General features: G+C 34.1%; 2 protein-coding genes across 3 annotated transcripts; both read left to right on the forward strand.

The window, feature by feature from the left end:
- The first annotated feature begins 5,902 nt into the window (after positions 1-5,902).
- Positions 5,903-7,591, forward strand: LOC123683014. Its single transcript, XM_045621913.1, has one exon. It carries the CDS (start codon positions 5,903-5,905, stop codon positions 7,589-7,591), a length of 1,689 nt encoding a protein of 562 aa, XP_045477869.1.
- A 7,997-nt stretch (positions 7,592-15,588) lies between these two features.
- On the forward strand, positions 15,589-21,502 carry LOC123682679. 2 transcript variants are annotated; one of them, XM_045621436.1, is made up of 3 exons: positions 15,589-16,748; positions 20,687-21,343; positions 21,408-21,502. In XM_045621436.1, the coding sequence occupies exons 1-3, from the start codon at positions 16,046-16,048 to the stop codon at positions 21,446-21,448; spliced, it is 1,401 nt and encodes a 466-aa protein (XP_045477392.1). In that variant the 5' UTR covers positions 15,589-16,045; the 3' UTR covers positions 21,449-21,502. The 2 variants fall into 2 exon arrangements, with proteins under 2 accessions (XP_045477392.1, XP_045477393.1); XM_045621437.1 differs by lacking the exon at positions 21,408-21,502 and having other exon boundaries at positions 20,687-20,789; positions 21,083-21,221.
- The last annotated feature ends 311 nt before the right edge of the window (positions 21,503-21,813 follow it).

Raw genomic sequence — 21,813 nt, forward strand, 5'->3', positions numbered from 1 at the left:
TTATGGATTCGAACTTAGTAACTTCCCACTGACATGTATTAAAAATCTGAACAAAGGGCTATCTGATGTATCTACACCACACACATTAATTGTTTTCAATTTTATGATAATTCGTTTTCTTCACATCGATAATTTTATATTTTTTTCTCCATCTGTCGAGATATTTTGCGTAGAAAGTGCAAATACTAAACCATATTATGAAATTTGCAGTATTTTTAACTAGGAAGATCAATGGAACTGCAATGAACTATTGTACCAAATTTCAATCATGTAATTTTCACAGTTTTCGAGAGAATCTGTAGATGGCAGACAGATCAGATTTAGGGATTCCGCAAGTTCAGATTCAAATTTATCACTTTATTAGGTCATCTAATAATTAAATATTCCTCAAAAATTTTGAGACATCTTAGAATCATCGGAAATGAAGAACGAAAGATCCAAATTTATCCAACAGGAAATATAATATCCATTTGTTTGTTAAATCTCTAAAATATAAATACAAAATTAAGAAAAAACAAAAAACTGCAATGGAATCTCAACACGATCGATAAATATGAGAAACGTGATATTATAAAGATATACAAACTTTCATCTTTTTTTTGAAAATTTAGTGGATCAAAAGTGAAAGTTCATGAAAAAAAAAACATTTTTCATTTCGAACACATGAGTGTTGGAATTGCCTTCTGCAACGATTATTAGACTATATTTTCTCTATTTCAGTCAAGTTTTGTGAAATATTATCGAAATTCGATGAAAAATTCAGAAACAACATCCTAGTGACATTTGTATTGTATCTTGGCAGTTGGTGTGACTGTTACGAAATTTGACAGACCACGGAATTTGAATTGGAATCGTTCGTTTGGAATTTTTAACTAATTTATATTTACGCTTTAAATTCGTGAATTATGTCTGACGAAATCGATTTAACATCAACAGAATTAAGAGAAATTGCAAAAAATGTCGCAAATCATTTCACTAAATCCAAATTATATTATATTGACAATTGACGTATGTTGAATTTTGATTGAATTGGAAGTCTGACTAAACAACCACAAAACGAAAAATATAACTGAATATTTCCCTCCTGTCTAAAATTCTATGTATACGGAGAACAATTATCGAAAATTACAGCGACTATTTCCCTCGTCGTAATTTGCACCAATCAGAAACGCGCAATTTTGAATTACAAATGGTTTCTAGGTGGAAAAACTGTTTGGCAGGACCTGTCAGCAGTTTATTCGCGTTTACCCGCGGCAAAACTTGACAGTTGTTGTCACCAAAAATTACAATACCTTTGAAAACAAACGTAATTATAATCTCCAAGGACACCAGAAAACGACGCTCAACAATTTTTTCTGATTTTATTGTCAAGTGCTAGTTAGTCAGCTTATATCGTGAAAATGAGTCGCTTTGGAAGCGATTCTTCGTCTAATATTGATCTGGCGATTGAGAAAAGTATACCGTATAATACCCTCAGAACTCATACTTCAATATGGAAACAGTTCATGACATTCTGCAAAGCAAAGAACTATGAGCTTATGGAAAACACAACTTTAGAACAACTAAACCTAATTCTGAAAGATTGGGCGTGGAATATGAAGAAGGAAAACGGTGAAAATTACAAAGAACTAGTTGTGAAGACAATGTGGAACACCGTTGCAAAAAAAATGCAAGAAATGTATTTTGTGAAGTGGAAAATAATTTTTGACCCATTTAAAGACATTATCTTTCAAACAATTCCCCTACCGTGTACCAAAATTGCAATTTATATTTTAATTGTACCATAAATAATTAAATTTTTAGTATTTTGGATGAAATGAAATTGAGTATCTGTTTTCAAATTAATACCTATACATAGGTAATGCATGCAGAATAATCTGTTACTCAGGAAATAGTCTTGTCAAATACCATTCGGGCATCTAATTTTTCCTGTGAAAAAAATCGAAAAAACACATTGCAAAGTAATATTTTTTGACAAAAAGCATTCGTGCAGGTGCAAAAATCCTCGTCTTCGACTCGGATTTTTGTTGCCACCAGCACTCATGCTTCTTGTCAAAATATTACTTAGCAACGTGTTTTTTCGATTCTTTTCGGAAAAATTAGATGCCCTTATGATATTACTTACGATAATTGCATTGTAGGAAGCGAAACTGCACTGCGATAATTGTTCTGTTCATAAATGCATAGTTTCTATGCATCTTACACAGTTCGAATCTATGGCAATTCCATTCTAAATCAGTTTGACAAGTAATGTAACAGTTTATTCGGGAAATATTCCCCCAAATTACACTCGTGCATCACAATGACCGGATAATTTTGCATTCCAGCGTGTTTTCTTTGAAAAACTGCATTCGGTCATTTTCATTTTTGGAGAAAGAGCCCTCCACCTTCGGTGTCGGGCTCTTTCTCCAAAAATGAAAATGAACTCATGCAGTTTTTATGACAACACGCTGTCATGCAAAATTATCGGTAATTTTGATGCACTTGAGCAATTACTTATGAAAACTATGCTGTAATGAGTTCATTACATCACTGTTTTTAGAACTGTAATGAACTCATTACGATACTGAAATTGAGAAAAGATATTTCAATTTCGAAAAATGCATAACACTCTGAATTTCTATTTGAGTTTCAATATCAATGCTATCAATATGGAGTCATCCATAACTTCATCATAACTTCAAAATTATATTGCGTTTTATCGAAGCAATTGTTTTGATCAACTTGTTCAAATAGAAGATTTTGACAAAAATATCAATACAGAACTTTGCCCATAATGTCTATTCGTTGTTCATTTTAAAACGTTCAAATGAAATAAAATTGTCGTAAGTAATATCATAAGGGCATCTAATTTTTCCGAAAAGAATCGAAAAAACACGTTGCTAAGTAATATTTTGACAAGAAGCATGAGTGCTGGTGGCAACAAAAATCCGAGTCGAAGACGAGGATTTTTGCACCTGCACGAATGCTTTTTGTCAAAAAATATTACTTTGCAATGTGTTTTTTCGATTTTTTTCACAGGAAAAATTAGATGCCCGAATGGTATTTGACAAGACTATTTCCTGAGTAACAGATAATTCTGCATGCATTACCTATGTATTGTCTTCACAACTAGTTCTTTGTAATTTTCACAGTTTTCCTTCTTCATATTCCACGCCCAATCTTTCAGAATTAGGTTTAGTTGTTCTAAAGTTGTGTTTTCCATAAGCTCATAGTTATTTGCTTTGCAGAATGTCATGAACTGTTTCCATATTGAAATATGAGTTCTGAAGGTATTATACGGTATACTTTTCTCAATCGCCAGATCAATATTAGACAAAGAATCGCTTCCAAAGCGACTCATTTTCACGATATAAGCTGACTAACTAGCACTTGACAATAAAATCAGAAAAAATTGTTGAGCGTCGTTTTCTGGTGTCCTTGGAGATTATAATTACGTTTGTTTTCAAAGGTATTATAATTTTTGGTGACAACAACTGTCAAGTTTTGCCGCGGGTAAACGCGAATAAACTGCTGACAGGTCCTGCCAAACAGTTTTTCCACCTAGAAACCATTTGTAATTCAAAATTGCGCGTTTCTGATTGGTGCAAATTACGACGAGGGAAATAGTCAAAAAAAACATATTTTCAAAAATTTGTTTAGTTTAGTTTGGTTCAGCTGGGGGCCCCCTTGGGCCGGGGCCCTCGGCGATCGCCGGCCTGGCCAGACCGGGCCTGGCTATTTCTATGTCCAAAAAAATACATTTCCTTCCGAAGAAATCTTTGAGGAAATATAAAAGAAAGCAATTAGCTATAATTTAAAGGGTTATCCACAGCATTTTCATAGTGAATTTTAACAATTTCAGTGCGTTGTTGAATCTTGTATTGTTCCATTTCAGGCAGTGGCGTAGTTTTACTCGTCCAATGTCAAAATATGACACCTTCAAACGTTTGAAGGTGTCATATTTTGACATCTATCGCTATCTGGGTAGCTTTTTTTTTAATGAATGATGGTTAGAAATAATCCGACAAATAGTGGAATTTTCGGATCATTGTATTGTCGAATATCCATGACTATGAAAAGGAACTTTATCTCTTCGTTATGGCCTTACAGAATCCCACCCCAGAAATATTTGAAATGTATTTTGCGAGAAGAAATAACATTTATCCATCATTCATTTGAAATGTAGCGGGTGTTTTTTTTTCGAGGTATATAACTTTAAGTTGACATTACTGTTCAAGATGGCGACCGATTTAACAGCTGTCAAATGATTTATTCTCAGTTTGGTTTGGCAATTCATCATGAATAGACTCACGCCTGAACAACGCTTGCAAATAATGCAATTTTATTTCGAAAATAATGGTTCTGTGCGGAATACGTATCGCGCACTACGTCCATTTTATCGTCGACAAAATCGTCCATCAGAGCAGTCAATTCGATTAACCATGGAACGTTTTCGCACCACGTTTACTCTTATTGATAACTCGCATCCCCAGAGATGCCGTACGGTGCGTACAGAAGAAGCTATTGCTGCTGTAGAGCGTAGCATTGAGGAAGACCCGAATGAGTCTATCCGCCATCGAGCACAGGAATTGGATCTGTGTCCATCCACTTTATGGAAGATTTTGCGGAAGGATCTTGGTTTGCGTGCTTACAAAATCCAACTCGTGCAAGAATTGAAGCCAAACGATCATCAAGTAAGGCGTAGATTCGTCGAATGGGCCCAAAATGAGATTGCCGTTGTTCCCGATTTTCATAAACGAATTTTGTTTAGCGATGAAGCGCACTTGAATTCAAACAAGTGCGCTGTTTGTCTTTTGTTTGTTGACGTATACGTCAAAAATCAAAACTGCCGCATTTGAAGTGAAGCTAATCCTCAAGTGTATGTCGAAACACCGTTACATCCAGAAAAACTGACTGTTTGGTGCGCTTTATGGGCTGGTGGAATCATTGGTCCGTACTTCTTCAAAAACGATGATGGCCAGAACGTTACAGTCAATGGTGTTCGGATAGAGTCATGATTACTGACTTTTTCATTCCTGAATTGAACAACCATGATGTCCAGGAGCTGTGGTTCCAACAAGACGGCGCAATAAGTCACACAGCTCGTGCCACAATCGATTTATTGAAAGATGCGTTTGGTGATCGCCTAATTTCATGTTTTGGACCTGTGAATTGGCCTCCAAGATCTTGTGATTTAACACCGCTAGACTACTTTCTGTGGGGCTATGTAAAGTCATTGGTCTATGCGGATATGCCACAAACCCTTGACCATTTGGAAGACAACATTCGCCGTGTTATTGCCGATATACGGCCACAAATGTTGAAAAAATCATCGAAAATTGGACGTCCAGATTGTACTACATCCGAGCTAGCCGTGGCGGTCATATGCCAGAAATCATATTTAAAATGTAATGCCACAAGATTATCTTGCGGATAAATAAAATTCATGTCAATCGAATAATCCATCGTTGTTTCATTGCAATTTAAAATTCTATAGCTCTAAAAAAACACCCTATATTAATCTTATTTTTCTTTTCGGTGAATCAAATCCTCAACAATTTTGTTTATATATGAGTACGCATTTTGAAGCCAGACCTGTACACTATTCACGAAAATATCGAATAGAAATCATTTTAATTGAAGGGTGAGAATTACGAAGAGAAAATAAACACCTGCTCGACAAAACAGTGCATTCTGTTCTTGTCACGATACAATTGGAGTTGGAAGTTGAAATCATTAATATCACAGTTGTTTACAGGAAATCTTATGTTTATCGCAGGATTAGAAGTTATTTATAAAAGTCAAAATTCGGGTCTTTGATTGTTACAGCTTTTGAAATCTCATTTATAAACGTCTAGAACTTTGTGCCAAACAGTCTTTATTGAGCAAGCTATGACGTGATATATTTGAGGTGGATAAAATGTCGCTTAAACATCGGAATATAACATCTACTATTCTCATTTTTAGTTGTTTAGATAGAGTTCTTCAACTGTACCAAGAAGATGTTGTATTTTCAGTGAATACCGGTTATTCGCCAAAAACTCCATCGATTCAATATCGCACAGAACTAAACTGCAAATACGTGTACCTTATAAGACCGAAAATTTATGTCATTGAGTATACTGATGATGATCTGGGGGATATTCTGCAATGCTTGGAATATTGCACTTTTTTCAATCCAGCTGCTTTGTTCATACTGATCGTGGACTTTGTCGATTCTCAAATTGTGAACGTTTTAACGAGATACTTCATTTATTCCTTCGTTATTGTCGAATATTCTGGGACTGATTCCAAAACCTTTTATGGAATGCCATCAGATGATCCATCGACTAATTTTACTGAACCCGTAAAGATCGGTCAATGCACATCGACAACGATGTCTCTTACAAAAATAATGGTAGAACGAATGCCCTCTACATATGAATGGGACAATCCAGTCCTTAAGATTGGACTAGGACACAGCCCTCCATATATTATTCAAGAATCTCCAGGAGGCCCTTTCAAAGGAGTAGACATCGATATTGTAGAATTTATAGCCGCCAGAATGAAATTCAAGCCAGAATATGCACCAACTCCAAATTTCGTGGGTAACAAAAAGAATATCACTTATGATGGTATTTTAGGATTACTAGCCAGGAAGTCTGCAGGTATGGTTATGGGAGGTATATTCGCCACCAAAGACTCCTACTTGGACTTCGCAATTTCCTATCCAATTCACAGGACAACTTATTCTTGGTTCGTACCAGGACCAATTTTCATTCCATTTTGGAGGAGGATGCTCCTCATCTTTCAACCAACAGTTTCTTTAGCAATAATCTCTTTTTACATCTTGATGACTATCGTTCAATTCGTATTCAATCGTTTAAATTCGAAGGGAGGATACGCATTTTATGACGAATTCTTCAAGTTATATTCTTCATCAGTCAGCGCTCCAATCAGGGTAGCTCAAACAGAAGAGTACTCTAAGAAGATTTTCTACATCTGCTGGTTCCTGTTTTGGCTGATCTTGAACGCCTCATTTTCGTCGAAACTCTTGGAGAATCTAATTCAGACCAAATATTATTTTCCTATCGATTCTTTAGAAACTTTGAACGAAATCAAGTTGGAGGTATGTATCCTGAAAGACTTGGAGTTCAGTTTGAAGGGTTATGGAGGAAGAGTGATGACATGCGAAGATTGCGCTGATTGTTTAAATAGAACAGCTCATCAGAAGGACTTAGTGACTGTGAGGAATACTGATTTGGTGGATTTTTATAAATCGAAATATTATGTAAATTCTCTCGGAGACCCTTTGATATTTGCTTTGAAGGAAAAATATTTCGCTATATATAATGTGATGATATTCAGGAAAAACCATCCTATTTTCCGAAGGTTCAACGAAATATTACGAAGAATGATCAGCTCTGGTATAATTGCCCGTATGAGGCAGAAATATAAAACATTTTTGAGTAAGAGCCCGAAAGTTGAAAAAAAATGGAGAATACTGCAAATGAATCGGTTGAAATTTATATTTCAATTTTGGTTGTATGGTTTGATATTCAGCAGCTTAGTGTTTGTTTTAGAAATAGTTTTAAGTAAGCACGATGTATCTATTCAATGTGAAAACTGAAAACAATAATAATAATGCTTTTGAATTATTTGAAAAAACTCTAAACCTATACTTATAATTTTGATAACTGCGTTTCAAAAGTGTAGATTAAAAAAAAATCTCTCGTTTGTCTCACTTTTCTCTCTGCAGAAGATTTGATAGTTAGCTGCTTTATATTCCGAATTCAGTCGGTGCTTGGTAATAAATCTAGATGAAAATTATAAAGAATTTCATAGAAACTCAAAAATTGTACTTATATTTATTTATATTCTTCTTCAAGAAAAAAATACAAAAAAAAAGAAGTACAATTTCAAGTATGTAATAATATCATACGATATTAATTATCTATCTGGTTAATATATCAACAAAAATGCCATCAACATAACCATTGTCAAACGGAAGATTTCCACTATATTACGTAGGAATCATAATCGAAAGTAATACAAGGAGAATGCATGTCATCAAAGGAGAGTAGCGATATACCGGTTTCACCCTTGTTAGGGATCATCAGTACCGCATAACTCAACCCAAGATGACGAACAAACGAAATAGTAGGCACTTTATTGAAAGCTGGCAGGCGCAAATCAGTATGATTACTGCTTGACATGCATTCTCGTTGGGTTACTTTCGTTTATGATTCCTTCTTCTTCTGTTTGACAATGGTTATGTTGATGGCATTTTTGCTGATACATTAACCAGATAGATAATTAATATCGTATGATATTATTACATACTTGAAATTGAACTTCTTTTTTTTTGTATTTTCTTCATTCATTACCAAGTATCAGCCATTTTATTTATTATATTTCGCGCTGTACGTCGCTCAGGCTGAAAAACAGAGGATTTTCCTGGTTGGCGTGGAAATAACGTTTTCGGAGGTAGTTAGGTTTTTGTCCACTGGGTGGCGCATCGCAGTAATCATATTGCTTTGCGCCTGCCAGCTTTCAATAGTGTGCCCACTATTTCGTTTGTTCGTCATCTTGGGTTGAGTTATGCGGTACTGTTGATCCCTAACAAAGGTGAAACCGGTATATCGCTACTCTCCCTTGATGACATACATTCTCCTTGGGTTACTTTCGATTATGATTCCTATGTAATATCGTGGAAATCTTTTGTTTGACAATGGTTATGTTGATGGCATTTTTGGTGATACATTAACCAGATAGATAATTAATATCGTATGATATTATTACATACTTGAAATTGTACTTATTTTTGTTTTTGTATTTTCTTCATTCATTACCAAGTATCAGCCATTTTATTTATTATTCTTCAAGAAAGTTCAAAGCTTCAATTCGTCACATATTTATACAGGGTGATTCACCGCCATGCCCTTTTTGACGTTTATGGAGAACTAATCATGAATTTATGCTGAAAATTTGCATATCAGGATTTGAGACAATGTTCTTTCTCTCTGAAATATTTTCTGATATCTATAACTTTCGGTTATACCGGAAACCGGACTACTAGATCCTTATTACAAATGGCACACCCAGTATATTATTACTTTATTAGCTTATTTGATGAAAATTTCAGCAATATGACGTAACTTGGGCAAAAACTCAACTGATCATGAGTAAATGGAATTCTTATGAAAAAAATGATGACAACGAGGAGTGAGGACTGACATTTTGTTTGAATATTTATGCAGGAAAAAAAAAACCTTTTTCATTTTCGATCCTGCAAATACGTAGTAATATAAGAATAAGAATGTTTGTGGTTTCGACCAAAAATGTACAGGGTGTTTCTCGGTAGACAATGAACTTAAACAACTCAAATTCATCAAAACTCAAGATTTTCAAATCAGAACTTACTTTTAGGTATAGAGTTTGTTGTAGTCTTATAATAATACATATGTTTTTACTGAATTGAAAATGAAAAAAGCATTTTCGGAAAAACTTTTTTTGCAGAAATATTCAACAAAATTCAGTCCTCATCGCCACCATTTTTTTCATAAGAATCCATTTAACTCATAAACCGTTGAGTTTTTATCCAAGTTATTGCATATTTCTGAAGTTGTATAATCAAATAAGCTTTCTTATGGTGCAATAATAAACTGGGTGTGCCATATGGAATAAGAAAGAAGTAATCTGTTTCCTATATTATAATCGTTGTATAAAGTTGAAATTATCTGAGTATATTTTAGAAAGAAAGATCATTGTCTCAAAATTCTCAAATTTTCAGAACAAAATTATGTTACTTAGTAGTTATAAACGTCCAAAAGTTATCGCGGTGATTCACCCTGTATATGCACTCAACTCGATTGGATCTATTATCACTGAAATACTGAGTTTTTCTTCCGATATTCTTCCTTGGTTTTCCCTGGTTCTGATCTTGCGATCAATTTCATCACCATCGTTGTTCTTCAAGCACCCAATCGGTATAAATTCTGTGCATTCCATGGTTAGGCTTCAGTTCGTGTGACAACTGCACTTTATAAGGATAGAGATGCAAATCCAGAAGCAAAATACACCAAAGCGTGCCGTAAGAGAGGCCCAAATGTTGTTCGCGCCGAGGAATGTATGAATTTGGATCTTCTCAACACTTTCACTTGCAGCAGCAATATTTTCGGTCGAGCCTGCATTTCGATGTATATGATTATGGGCCTCAATACATCACTAGCAGATCATTCAGTCTCTTCGAATTATTTCACTGTCTTACCAATTGCACGCTTCAGATGCACGATTTTGTGAGCCATGATCTATCCGTAATGCACGAGACGTACTTACTGCAGAATAGGATCATTATTTTTGCAGTAAGTTTTCACAATTCACACGTTTAGTTTAGTAGTTGATAAATGAATGAACCCTATTGTTAAATGGCTAACCTTCAACTAACACAGTTCAACCGTTCTGTTTGATATTGTTTTTAAACGTGGGTTTAGTGGATCGAATAACTGTTTTAACACTTTTATAATATAAGTTTTATTCTTAAACAGAACAGGAGAACAACGGCTTCCAAGTTTTTTTTTTTATTCAACTTATGACGTACTACTCATAGACAAGACTATATGCGGCTGCGCAATACATGTCATTGATACAATCATAGAATATGATCAGTGTTACCACTAGGATAAATTAACTTGCCATTGTTCCCTAAACATAATAACAACACTCCCCCTCAATGGTAAGTTACCCAAAAAAAATTTCTTAAAATACATTGCAGTTGATTGTAAAATTATTGAATGAACTTAGAGACAGCGGTTTCGTGAACAAATCTGCGAGTTGCAGTTTGGTTGGAATATACTTTAGTGAAACTGTTTTATCATTTATTTTGTCTCGAATGAAATGATAACGAATATCAATATGTTTGAGTCTCTTGTGGAACTCTGGGTTCCTACACACTTTGATAGCCGATTGATTATCTTCATAAATCATGACATTTAAACTATCACAAATTTTTAAATCACTAATTAAACTCTTAAGCCAACAAGCTTCACTTATGGCTAAGCTTAAAGCTATATATTCCGCTTCTGTTGAAGACAGAGCTACGGATGATTGTTTTCTAGAGCACCAACTGACTGTGCACCCAAAAACTTTAAATACATAACCAGACGTAGATTTCCTGTCTGTTCTATCCCCAGCCCAATCTGCATCAGCATATCCTTCAATTTCATTCTGAAAATCAGTTTTTCTAAAAACTAAACTTAAATTTTGTGTTTTTTGAACATATCTTAAAACTCGTTTAATCGATTGCCAAAGTTGTGAACTTGCAGTTGATTGATATCTACTTAGGATACTTATGCTTATACATAGATCTGGGCGAGAGCATAACATGGCATACATTATAGAACCTATTGCTGCTCTACATCTTTCTTCAATTTCTATACTTTCAGAATTTTTGCGTTTAAGATCATCATGTCTAAAATTTGGTTCCATAGGGGTATTACAAGGTTTACAGTTTTCCATTTTAAAAATTTTCAACATTTTCTTTAGATATAAAGTTTGGTTGATTATGATTTCATTTTTCAATACATTTTGTGTGATGTGCATACCCAAAAAATAACTGATACCTCCTAAGTCTTTCATTTTAAAGTGTTGATTCAAAGTAACTTTTAGATCATCAACCTCTTTTTCATCTGATCCGGCAATTAATAGATCATCAACATAGATCAATACAAAAATCTTTGAACAGCCTGAAATTTTGTAGTAAATACAGTATTCATTTTGAGATCTTACAAAGTTCAATGTCATCATTAAATCATTAAATTTTTTATACCAATTTTTTGGTGAGGATCGTAATCCATATAAGGACTTCCTTAGCTTTGCAAATTTTCCTGTGTCAGTATTAAAACCTTTAGGTAATAAAATATATACATCATCATCTATTTCTCCATTTAAAAAAGCACTACATACATCAAGTTGATGTATCCTGAAATTTAAATTATTGCATATAGCTAAGAAAATTCTTACAGAAGTTAATTTCGCTACTGGACTATAAATATCGCCGTTTAATGGAATTGTCTGTTGAAAACCTTTTGCAACAAGTCTTGCTTTGAATTTCGTGACACTACCGAACTCGTCTTTCTTCCTCTTATACACCCATTTGCACTCTATGACAGGCCTTTTAACATCACTATCACACACTACTTCAAACGATTCATTTTCTTGCAACGATTTTACTTCCTCCTCCATTGCCTTCCTCCATTGCTCAGCCTCAACGCTTTTCATAGCATCTTCATAGCATGTTGGTTCGTCATCTTCTGTAACTGTCAACAACAAACTATCCAAATCCATTTCAAAATCTTCAAACCTTGGGTTTCCTCTTAAGTTTCTTCTCAGGTTATATCTTCCATTCACTATTTCTTCACTGATTTCTGGATCCAACTCTTCTTCATCGGTAATTGTCTCTTCATCGTGTACAATATTATCAATTTGGGTATCTTCTAACTCCAAGTCTTGATTTTCTTCAATATTACAGAATTCAGTTATTTTACCTTTTGTTTCTTGAACTTTTTCTGGTAGGAATATTACATCCCTCTGTATGACAACCTTGTTTTTATCAGGTAAATACACTCTAAATCCCTTTGTGTCTTCTCCATAACCAAGGAAGTATCCTTGTTCATTTTTTGTGTCCCACTTCAATCTATTTTCCTTAGGTACTAGTACTGAAACTCTACTTCCAAAAATATTAAAATTTTCCATCTTATATTCCTTTTGATTCCATAATTCAAAAGGAGTTTTAAACTGAACAATGCTTGGACCAGAGCGATTCAGAACATATGTAGCGGTATTTATTGCTTCTGCCCAAAACATTTTTGTCAAATTTTTATTGCTATGTAACATTGTCCTGGCTGCTTCAACCAATGTTCGGTTTTCTCGTTCCGCCCTTCCATTTTGTTGGGGAGTATATACCACTGTGCGTTGGTGGCATATACCTCTGCTTTGCAGACATTCCGTTACCTGTTTGTTCACAAATTCTAAACCATTGTCTGTCCTCAAAACTTTCATCTTTGCACCAGTTTGCCTTTCTGCCATAGATATATAATTTTCAATTGCTTTTGCTACTTCAGATTTCTGCTTTAGGAAATAAACATGTCTATATGAGGTGTAGTCATCTTTAAATAATAAAAAATATCGAGCTCCTCCTAACGAAGGTGTTTCCATAGGACCACACACATCTGCATGAACTAGCTCTAAAGGTACAGTAGCTCGTGATTCACTATGTTGAAATTTTAATTTATGTTGTTTGCCCGATAAACAGTATTCACAAATAAATTCATTGTTTATATACTCAACATTCATTTTTTTAAGGAAATCTTTGATGTACTTAATATTTTGATGTGCTAATCTGTGATGCCAAGTCTCTAAATTTTCTATATTTTTAACTGTCATACATTCAGAAATATTATTAGTTAATTCATTTTCTATTTTGTTTTCATACATTTCCTTCTTGAACTGCATTTTATATAATTTATTCTGTCTTAGTGCCTGGGCTCTAATATTTCCATATTTATCAAAAAACTTACATGATGAATTATCAGATGACATGAAATATCCCTTATCAAGAGCACATCCAGCCGAGAATAAATTAAATTTTAGGTCAGGTATATACAAAACATTCGATAATGACGTTTCGATGAATTTTCTTCCATTATAGGACCACATTTTAATATTTCCATATCCTCTTACCTCCAATGTTTGCCCATTTCCAACTTGCACCATCCTAGGGGTTCGATCCTCGAACATTTTCTCGAACAAGCTTCTATCCCATGTCATATGTTCAGTGGCTCCCGAGTCAAGGTACCAATCACCTGATTTTACACCATCTGAATATACCATAAAAGCGTTGTGTTCCACTTCTTCTTTGACAGGATTCTTATTCGACGGTTCTTCCTTTTTCTTCTTGATCCAACAAGTCTGAACTAGATGTCCTTGTTTTCGGCAGTAACTGCAAAATTTATTTGTTTTATCAGCCTTATCATTCTTAGAGTTCTTAGTTCGAAAGTAACAGTTCTTTGCTATGTGACCAGCTTTTGCACAGATGTAGCATTTTTTGGTTGGATTATTCTGAGAACTCGTTTTGCTTACTAGTGCTGTTGTCGACTCTACTGTTTTGCATCTTTCTTCTTCAAGCAATAATCTAGAGGTTAACTCTTCCAATGTTTGATTTTTATCTGGAACTGACTCCCATGCTGATCTGAAGTGTTTAAAATGTTCTGGCAAGGTCATCAAGATTTTAGTAATTATCATTTTATCTGACAGAACTTCACCTGCAGTCTTTAATTTGGTTTTTATTTCCTCAATTTTGGATATAAATGTATTCACAGAGGAATCAAAGTCGAGCATGAAAAACCTTTGTTGTAGCAAATGCACACTTACAACTGATTCTTTATCATATACCGTTTTTAATTTGGTCCACATTTCTTTCGCAGATTCACATGACAGTAAGTGAGTTAGAGGACCTTCTTCCATACGTGTAACCAACAATTCTTGAGTTTTTGCGTCGTCCTTGAGCCATTTGTTAAGTTCATCTCCTGAACTGGGTTTTATTCTTGAACCATCCGCGATCTCGAAAAGACCTCGTCCTTTTAATATAATACTGGTTTGAAACTTCCATATGGGCCAATTATCACCATTTAATTTTAATGTCGTCGTGGTCGTGTTATCTGCCATTTTACACCACACGTGGTTTTTTCGATTTTACTTTTCACACACTCGAAAAACGTATCGTTAAATTGTTTTTATTCCAGTTGCACGACTGGGCACATAACCTGTTTTTAAACGTGGGTTTAGTGGATCGAATAACTGTTTTAACACTTTTATAATATAAGTTTTATTCTTAAACAGAACAGGAGAACAACGGCTTCCAAGTTTTTTTTTTATTCAACTTATGACGTACTACTCATAGACAAGACTATATGCGGCTGCGCAATACATGTCATTGATACAATCATAGAATATGATCAGTGTTACCACTAGGATAAATTAACTTGCCATTGTTCCCTAAACATAATAACAACAGATATATTTGTCATTGAAACTGGGCTGCCAAATCCGGACATGAATAGCACAGTACAGGGTGGGCAAATTTCGATGTTTCAGCATTACAACTTTTAAACCAGAGGAGATAGACAAAATCTGATACCCCAATCTCGATCTGTTTTTCTGAGAAACTAACAAGGGTAGTATTCTTTTTTGGCCACCCTCTTTTGTTTTCGAGTTATAAGCGAAAATTGGAAAAATGGCGATATCGAAAAACATTTATATCTCCGCTAATACTGATGATCATCAGTATTAGCGGAGATATAAATGTTTTTCCAATTTTCGCTTATAACTCGAAAACAAAAGAAGGCGGCAAAAAAGAATACTACCCTTGTTAGTTTCTCAGAAAAAGAGACCGAGAATGGGGTATCAGATTTTGTCTATCTCATCTGGTTTAAAAGTTGTAGTGCTAAAACATCGAAATTTGCCCACCCTGTACAGTATAACACAGTACCTACTCATAAACAACATTTTGGTTTTGGTTTTTTATTACAAACATCTGATTTTATTAATCTCATCGACATAAAATCCAAAGTGATTTCCACAAGATTTAAACGTATTTGTTTTATAATATTATGTATGTATTTAATACTAAACCCGGTCCTGGATATACTAAAGGTCTTCGTGATGTTTTTCCAATATAAATCTAAACGTCTTCCCTAGTATGTAAATAGAAGGAACAGAAACATTCCCCCCCTAAATGGACAATTGTCAAAGCTTCTAAAGTATTTATAAATGTCATACAATTATTATTTTCTGTTCATTTACATCTAGACACAGATAATTGATTCAAAAACGACAAAAAAATGCGACAAGAGAAACACATCAAATGTTGAAATTCAAGCAAAGGCGGCTATTAGAGGAACTTTTCCATTCAAGAAATATGTTTTGAATATCTCAATTGCTGGAAAATGGAAATGGAATCATCACATTCATCTTTTTGGTATGAAGAGAAGTATCAACTGAAACTGAAATAAGTTTAGTATCTGCAATGATTCCAATTGTTCCTATAAAAACATCCTTATTATTGTTGAGTTGTGTTAATGAACTCTTAATTTCAAACTCAACTAAGACACTTGAAGTATTTTTAATAAATTACGAAGAAAAGTTTGAAATGCCTGTATTTCGTTTCGATTGGAGTAAAGGTATAGTACCTTTTACCACTGAAACTCCAGATGTTTATATAATCAAAACGAATATCACAGTTTTAAGAACAACATTCGACTATTTAGAAAAACGGTTAACTTTCAACCCCAAAGCCAAATTTATCTTCGTTGTGGACACCCTGGCAGAAGAATTATTTTTGGAATATTTTATGGAAGCATATATCGAAGAAATAATAGTGATAGAACATACATCTGGAAAAACATTTCTCCTCGATAAATACAAAACCGTTAGAAATGGAAAATCATATCCAACTTTGACGAAAAATTTAGAGAATTGCATTTTTTCTGAGGGAAATATTAAGTGTAACAAAACTGTTTCCTACCCAATTGAATATACATCAGTGAGGGTTGGTCTGAGCTACAATATCCCCTCAGTTATACTTGCAGATGATAAATCAACTGGAGGTATAGACGTTGAAGTTTTGAAAACAATCGCTGCCAAAATGAAATTCTCAATCTATTTTGATACCGTCGATGAATTTGCTGGAATGCGCATCAAAGAAAATTTTTCATTTAATGGCGCTTTAGGTAAGTTACATATTTATCTTTTAGAAAAAAAAATACACTAGTGGAATAAATTAAAGGATCAAAATAAAATTCGAAATTTTTAGCGGTTTTTCAAATGGCTGTATTTTCGATAACAATGGTCGTATCTCAATTTGAAAAAGAACTTTTTGTAGCTTGAAGTCTATAGTTTAGAGATCTCATGATGAAAAAACGTGTACCGCTCAATCATACTGAATATAGTATCTAAAATTCCTGCGAAATTTTTTCAGTTTTCATTTTTGGCATACAGACTCGGAATTTTTTTTCCAACTCAACTTAAAAATATGGATGAGATAAATTGTAAAATGTTATTTTTATATAATTTTTGTTTTATTTTGTTTTTTTTTTATCTTGTTAACTGAAAAGGTTAAGAGTTTAAGAGTAGCTTTAGCTAATCTCCGCCTTTTCAGGGCAAATGTATCTACATTTGTTGAATAAAGTCGATATTATTATTATAACTTTTCGCTGAAATATCGAACTTTGAATTGAAAAGGACCTTTTTGTTTTTAACCATCAATATCTCACCAATCAATGATTGCACAGAAAATTTAAGGGATATTTAGAAATCTTGAATGAATTCCCTAGAAGAAGTAGCTATTGGATTTTCAGAAATAATTTCTTTTCGTTCTCTACATCAATTCGAAAAGTTGATAAAAAAAGGCTTTTTGGATAATCAACCGCTGAATTGAAAATATCGAAAAAACCATCAATGTTAAGTATGCGTTTTACAGCACAAAAATTCCAGAGAATTTCAATTATATCCAGGGAGCGGTTTTTATGTTTTATACGATCGAAAAGTTAAGATATGCAATTCCTGAAAAGCGAGTAGATCGATTTCGAATTTCTTCTTCCTCTTTTATTTAGGTCGTAACCTGTTCTTCTTCACGGTGTCTCTACCGAGGTGGATACCCAGCTCTCCAGCCACCTTTTTCTTGGTCTTCCTACGTCTCTCCTTCCAGTGGGTTTTCGATCTCGTGCTATCTTTCGAATTTCCCTTGGGCATATCAACTTTATTTCGAATTTAATTTAGTTTTTATCATCAAGATCATGGAATGAAATTACAGAATCGCATTAGAAATGATATGGCATGTAAAATTGATTCATTTGAAGTCAATAAAAAAAAATTGAAAATGAAAACAAAAATTGATGGTTTTTTCGATATTTTCAATTCAGCGCTTGATTGTTCAAAAAGCCCCCAAAATCAAATTAATGCAGAGAAGGAAAAGAAATTATTTCTGAAAATCCAATAGCTACTTCTTATAGGGAATTCATTCAAGATTTCAAAATATCCCTTAAATTTTCTGTGCAATCATTGATTGGTGAGATATTGATGTTTCAAGACAAAAAGCTCCTTTTCAATTCAAAGTTCGATATTTCAGCGAGAAAAGCTCGCATCGAAATTTTGAAAAAGGATATTGAAGCTGAATGAACAAGTTATCTCATCCATATAGTGGTTAAATTGGAAAAAAAATTCCAAGTCTGTATGCCAAAACTGAAAAAATTTCGCAGAAATATTAGATACTGTATTCATTAGGATTGAGCGGTACACGTTGCTTGAAAATTTTTTCATCATGAGATCTCTAAACTATAAATTTCAAGCTTCAAAAAGTTTTTTTTGAAATTGAGACACGACCATTGTTATCGAAAATACAGCCATTTGAAAAACCGCTAAAAATTTCGAATTTTATTTTGATCCTTTAATTTATTCTACTAGTATATATTTGAAGGGTTTCATTTTGATATTAAAAAAATGAGTATATTTTAAGAGAAATCACTAACGATGGAAAACGATATCACCCAAATGGCCGCCACGGCTACGGTTGCAGCACCATATTATTTTCATGAAAATTTCCTTGGTTAATTCGCACATTTGAGGATGTTTGTCCCCGATAATTTCACGAGTTCCATCTTTAAGGTCTTAAAACGATTGTGGAGCATTAGCATATACTTCATCTTTCACGAAGGCCCAAACAAAAAATTCTAAAGGTGTCAAATCACAAGATCCCGGTGGCTAATTGTGAGCATCATCTTCGAGAAATAACATGTCCAGGTTACTTTTCTTGCTTAATTGTTTGTGTGGCTCGTAGCGCCGTCTTGTCGAAAACAAACTTAAGACCTAAGTCTTTAATTCCCAAAATCGACGAAGGATTTCGTCGAAACTACGGCCAACAGCAACAATATTCTCGGTTGTTCTTGAGCGACGCACTCGGTTTCGTTTCTTCACATCACTAACTTGTCCCAACAGCCCAAATTTTTCCACCAGTTTCACTATTGCCGGCCAAAAAGCTACTTCACTACGACCCAAAAGTGCTTTAGTTATGCGAACTGTGTCTCCCTTTTTTGCAGTGAATTTTTAACAATAGCAATTCGTTGTTGAAGCGTGAATAGTTCCATTTTTAGTAATGGCGTAGCAATGGTGGTAAGTTTTGGAATGTTTCTTCAATTGCCAATTTGTTTTTTAGGAGATGTCTGTCTCATTCGGACTTCATTTGTTTTTGTGTTCAGTCTTACATCGGATTGGGCTCAAGTTAATTTCTTAACTTAGAGTTTGGGGTAGTTTCTGTGGAATTCTGCAAACAACTTTTGTAGGTTGCCTAATTTGTCACTTCATAGTACCTAAATGTGCATGATTGTTGAATTGACGAGTTTGTCCATTTCATTCCTCTTCTACAAAGAATATGTATATGTATATACAGGGTGTCCCAAACTCGATGGCCTATTAGACGTTTCTGGAAAACTAATCATAATATTGAGTTTTATTCCGCAAATACGTAGTATTATAAGACTGTTTTCGGCTTGGACCAAAAATGTACAGGGTGTCAAATTTAGTTATGAAAACATCGAATCTTATTTTCTTTCTGTGTTTTACGGAAGTAACAGACAGTTATTCCCACATTTATAAATAGCGGTTTTTCCTCATTTGAAGTTCTTCCCCGATAACTCTTGAAGTATTCATTTTAGGTATAGGGTTTGCTGAAGTAACCCCCACTATTTTTGTACGTAGAATCGACTGAAATAATAAAAAATATAGGTTATACTTTGAAAATCTTGAGTTTTGATGAATTTGAGTTGTCCAAGTTCATGATCCTTTTATAAACACCCTGTACATTTTTGGTCCAAGCCGAAAACAGTCTTGTAATACTACGTATTTGCGGAATCGGAAAAAAACAAATTTTTTTCGAAAAAGGCTTTTTCTGTTGAAATATTCAAAAAAATGTGAGTCCTCATCGCCACCTTTTTTTCATAAGAATCCCAATAACTCATGAACCGTTGAATTTTTACCCAAGGTATGGCATATTGCCGAAATTGCCATAAAAAAAGCTATCTAATGATGCAATAATATACTGGGTGTGCCATTTGAAATAAGGAAATAGTAGTCTGTTTCTCGTATAACCGGAAGTTGTAGAGATCTGAAAATATTTTAGGGAGAAAGATCATTGTCTCAAACCCCAACCCAATATGCAAATTTTCAGCTCAAAATTATGATTAGTTTTCCAGAAACGTCTAATAGGCCATCGAGTTTGGGACACCCTGTATGTACTTACTATATGGTCTTTTTGGTAGACCTGCTTGGGTTAATGCTGGTTCAGGATCTTTCACAGCATTTTCAGTAGTCGGAGAAATTCATAGACACTAGTCACAAGCACAGTAACTAAAAATGACTGCAGTGATCAGCGCTTATAAATTGGTTTCCTCACAAAAAAAAACTGAGGGAATTTTTTCCCTCCAAAAAAAATCTCAAAAAACTAGCAGTGGGTTATTACGGACACTGTTGATTTGGAAATTGATGATACCGTCATCAGGTTGTTACTATTTGATTTACTCGCTTTTTTAATATTTTAAAATAGTAGCTGTCGAGTAAAATAAGTATTCTATTCTCATTTTATTTATGTATGGTTTTAGCTAGAGTTCTGTTTCAGGCAGTTTAGATAAAAAACAAGTTGATTTAGTTGTGGGAGGAATTTTACCAAGAAGTGATTCCAATGAGTTCTTTGAATTTGCTGGACCTACTGTGGTAAACCGGTATGTTTGGATTGTACCAGCAGCTAAGATACGTCCTTTCTGGAAACGATTATTTTATACGTACACTTTGTTGGTGTGGACATTACTGTACTTAACATTCATGACTCTTGCAATAATATTAACTTCTGTAAATGGAATTATGAAAGGTACTCTGAGCATGGATACTGAATTTTTAAAATTATACGCCATGTGCCTTACATCAGTTGAAGTGAAGCATACAGAACTACTATCTAAAAAGATTATTTTTGTATCATGGTATTTATTTCTGTTAATCTTTTCGAACTATTTCACAGCTAAATTATTATCGAACTTCGTGGTAAAAAAGTACGAATATCAACTACATTCCTTGGATGAACTCGTGGATGTCAATTGGGATATTTGCATGTTCACAGACCTGGCGGAATACTTGACATACATAGGTAAAAAGAAAATTATAAAATGCAACAACTGCGAATCTTGCACAAACAGAACAGCATTCAGGGAAGATTTAGTTTCTATAAGAAGTGAAAACATAATGGCTCACGATATGCAAAGGCTGTATCTCAATAAAAATGGTGAACCTCTGCTCTTCTTCTTGGATGAATACTTTCTGATCACCTTCGATGTTGTTGTTTTCAGAAAAAACCATCCAATCTTTTCAAGATTTAATGAACTGTTGAGTTTATTGAAAGACAGTGGAATATATGGAAAAATAGCTAGCAAGTACACTCCGAGAAAAATATCACAACAGAAAGTTGTATGGAAATCCCTCGCTAACAGACAATTGTCGTTCATTTTTAAATTTGTAGTATATGGTTTAGTGTTGAGCATTATTATATTTGTCTTGGAAGTCAACATAAAACCAAAAAAATTATAATATCAGATGTGTGAATAAGTCTTTCCCGTTTTTTTTCAAATTTTGAGCCTTTATTGTGAAAAAATGGTTACAAATGAATTATTGAAAGTATTGGCCATCGCTAGCTACAACTTTTCCCCATCTTTCTGGCAACATACGAATCCCGTTGCGAAAAAATTCGACCGGTTT

Source organism: Harmonia axyridis, chromosome 6 (assembly GCF_914767665.1).
Source record: "Harmonia axyridis chromosome 6, icHarAxyr1.1, whole genome shotgun sequence".
NCBI lineage: Eukaryota > Metazoa > Arthropoda > Insecta > Coleoptera > Coccinellidae > Harmonia > Harmonia axyridis.

What these genes read in the sequence shown, in the direction of transcription:
- LOC123683014 (XM_045621913.1), top strand. Translation starts at nt 5,903, where the DNA reads ATGTCGCTTAAACATCGGAATATAACATCTACTATTCTCATTTTTAGT.
- LOC123682679 (XM_045621436.1), top strand. Translation starts at nt 16,046, where the DNA reads ATGATTCCAATTGTTCCTATAAAAACATCCTTATTATTGTTGAGTTGT. An exon ending in TTCATTTAATGGCGCTTTAG is followed by an intron (nt 16,749 to 20,686) that starts GTAAGTTACATA and finishes GTTCTGTTTCAG; the next exon opens with GCAGTTTAGATAAAAAACAA. An exon ending in GCTGTATCTCAATAAAAATG is followed by an intron (nt 21,344 to 21,407) that starts GTGAACCTCTGC and finishes TGTTGTTTTCAG; the next exon opens with AAAAAACCATCCAATCTTTT.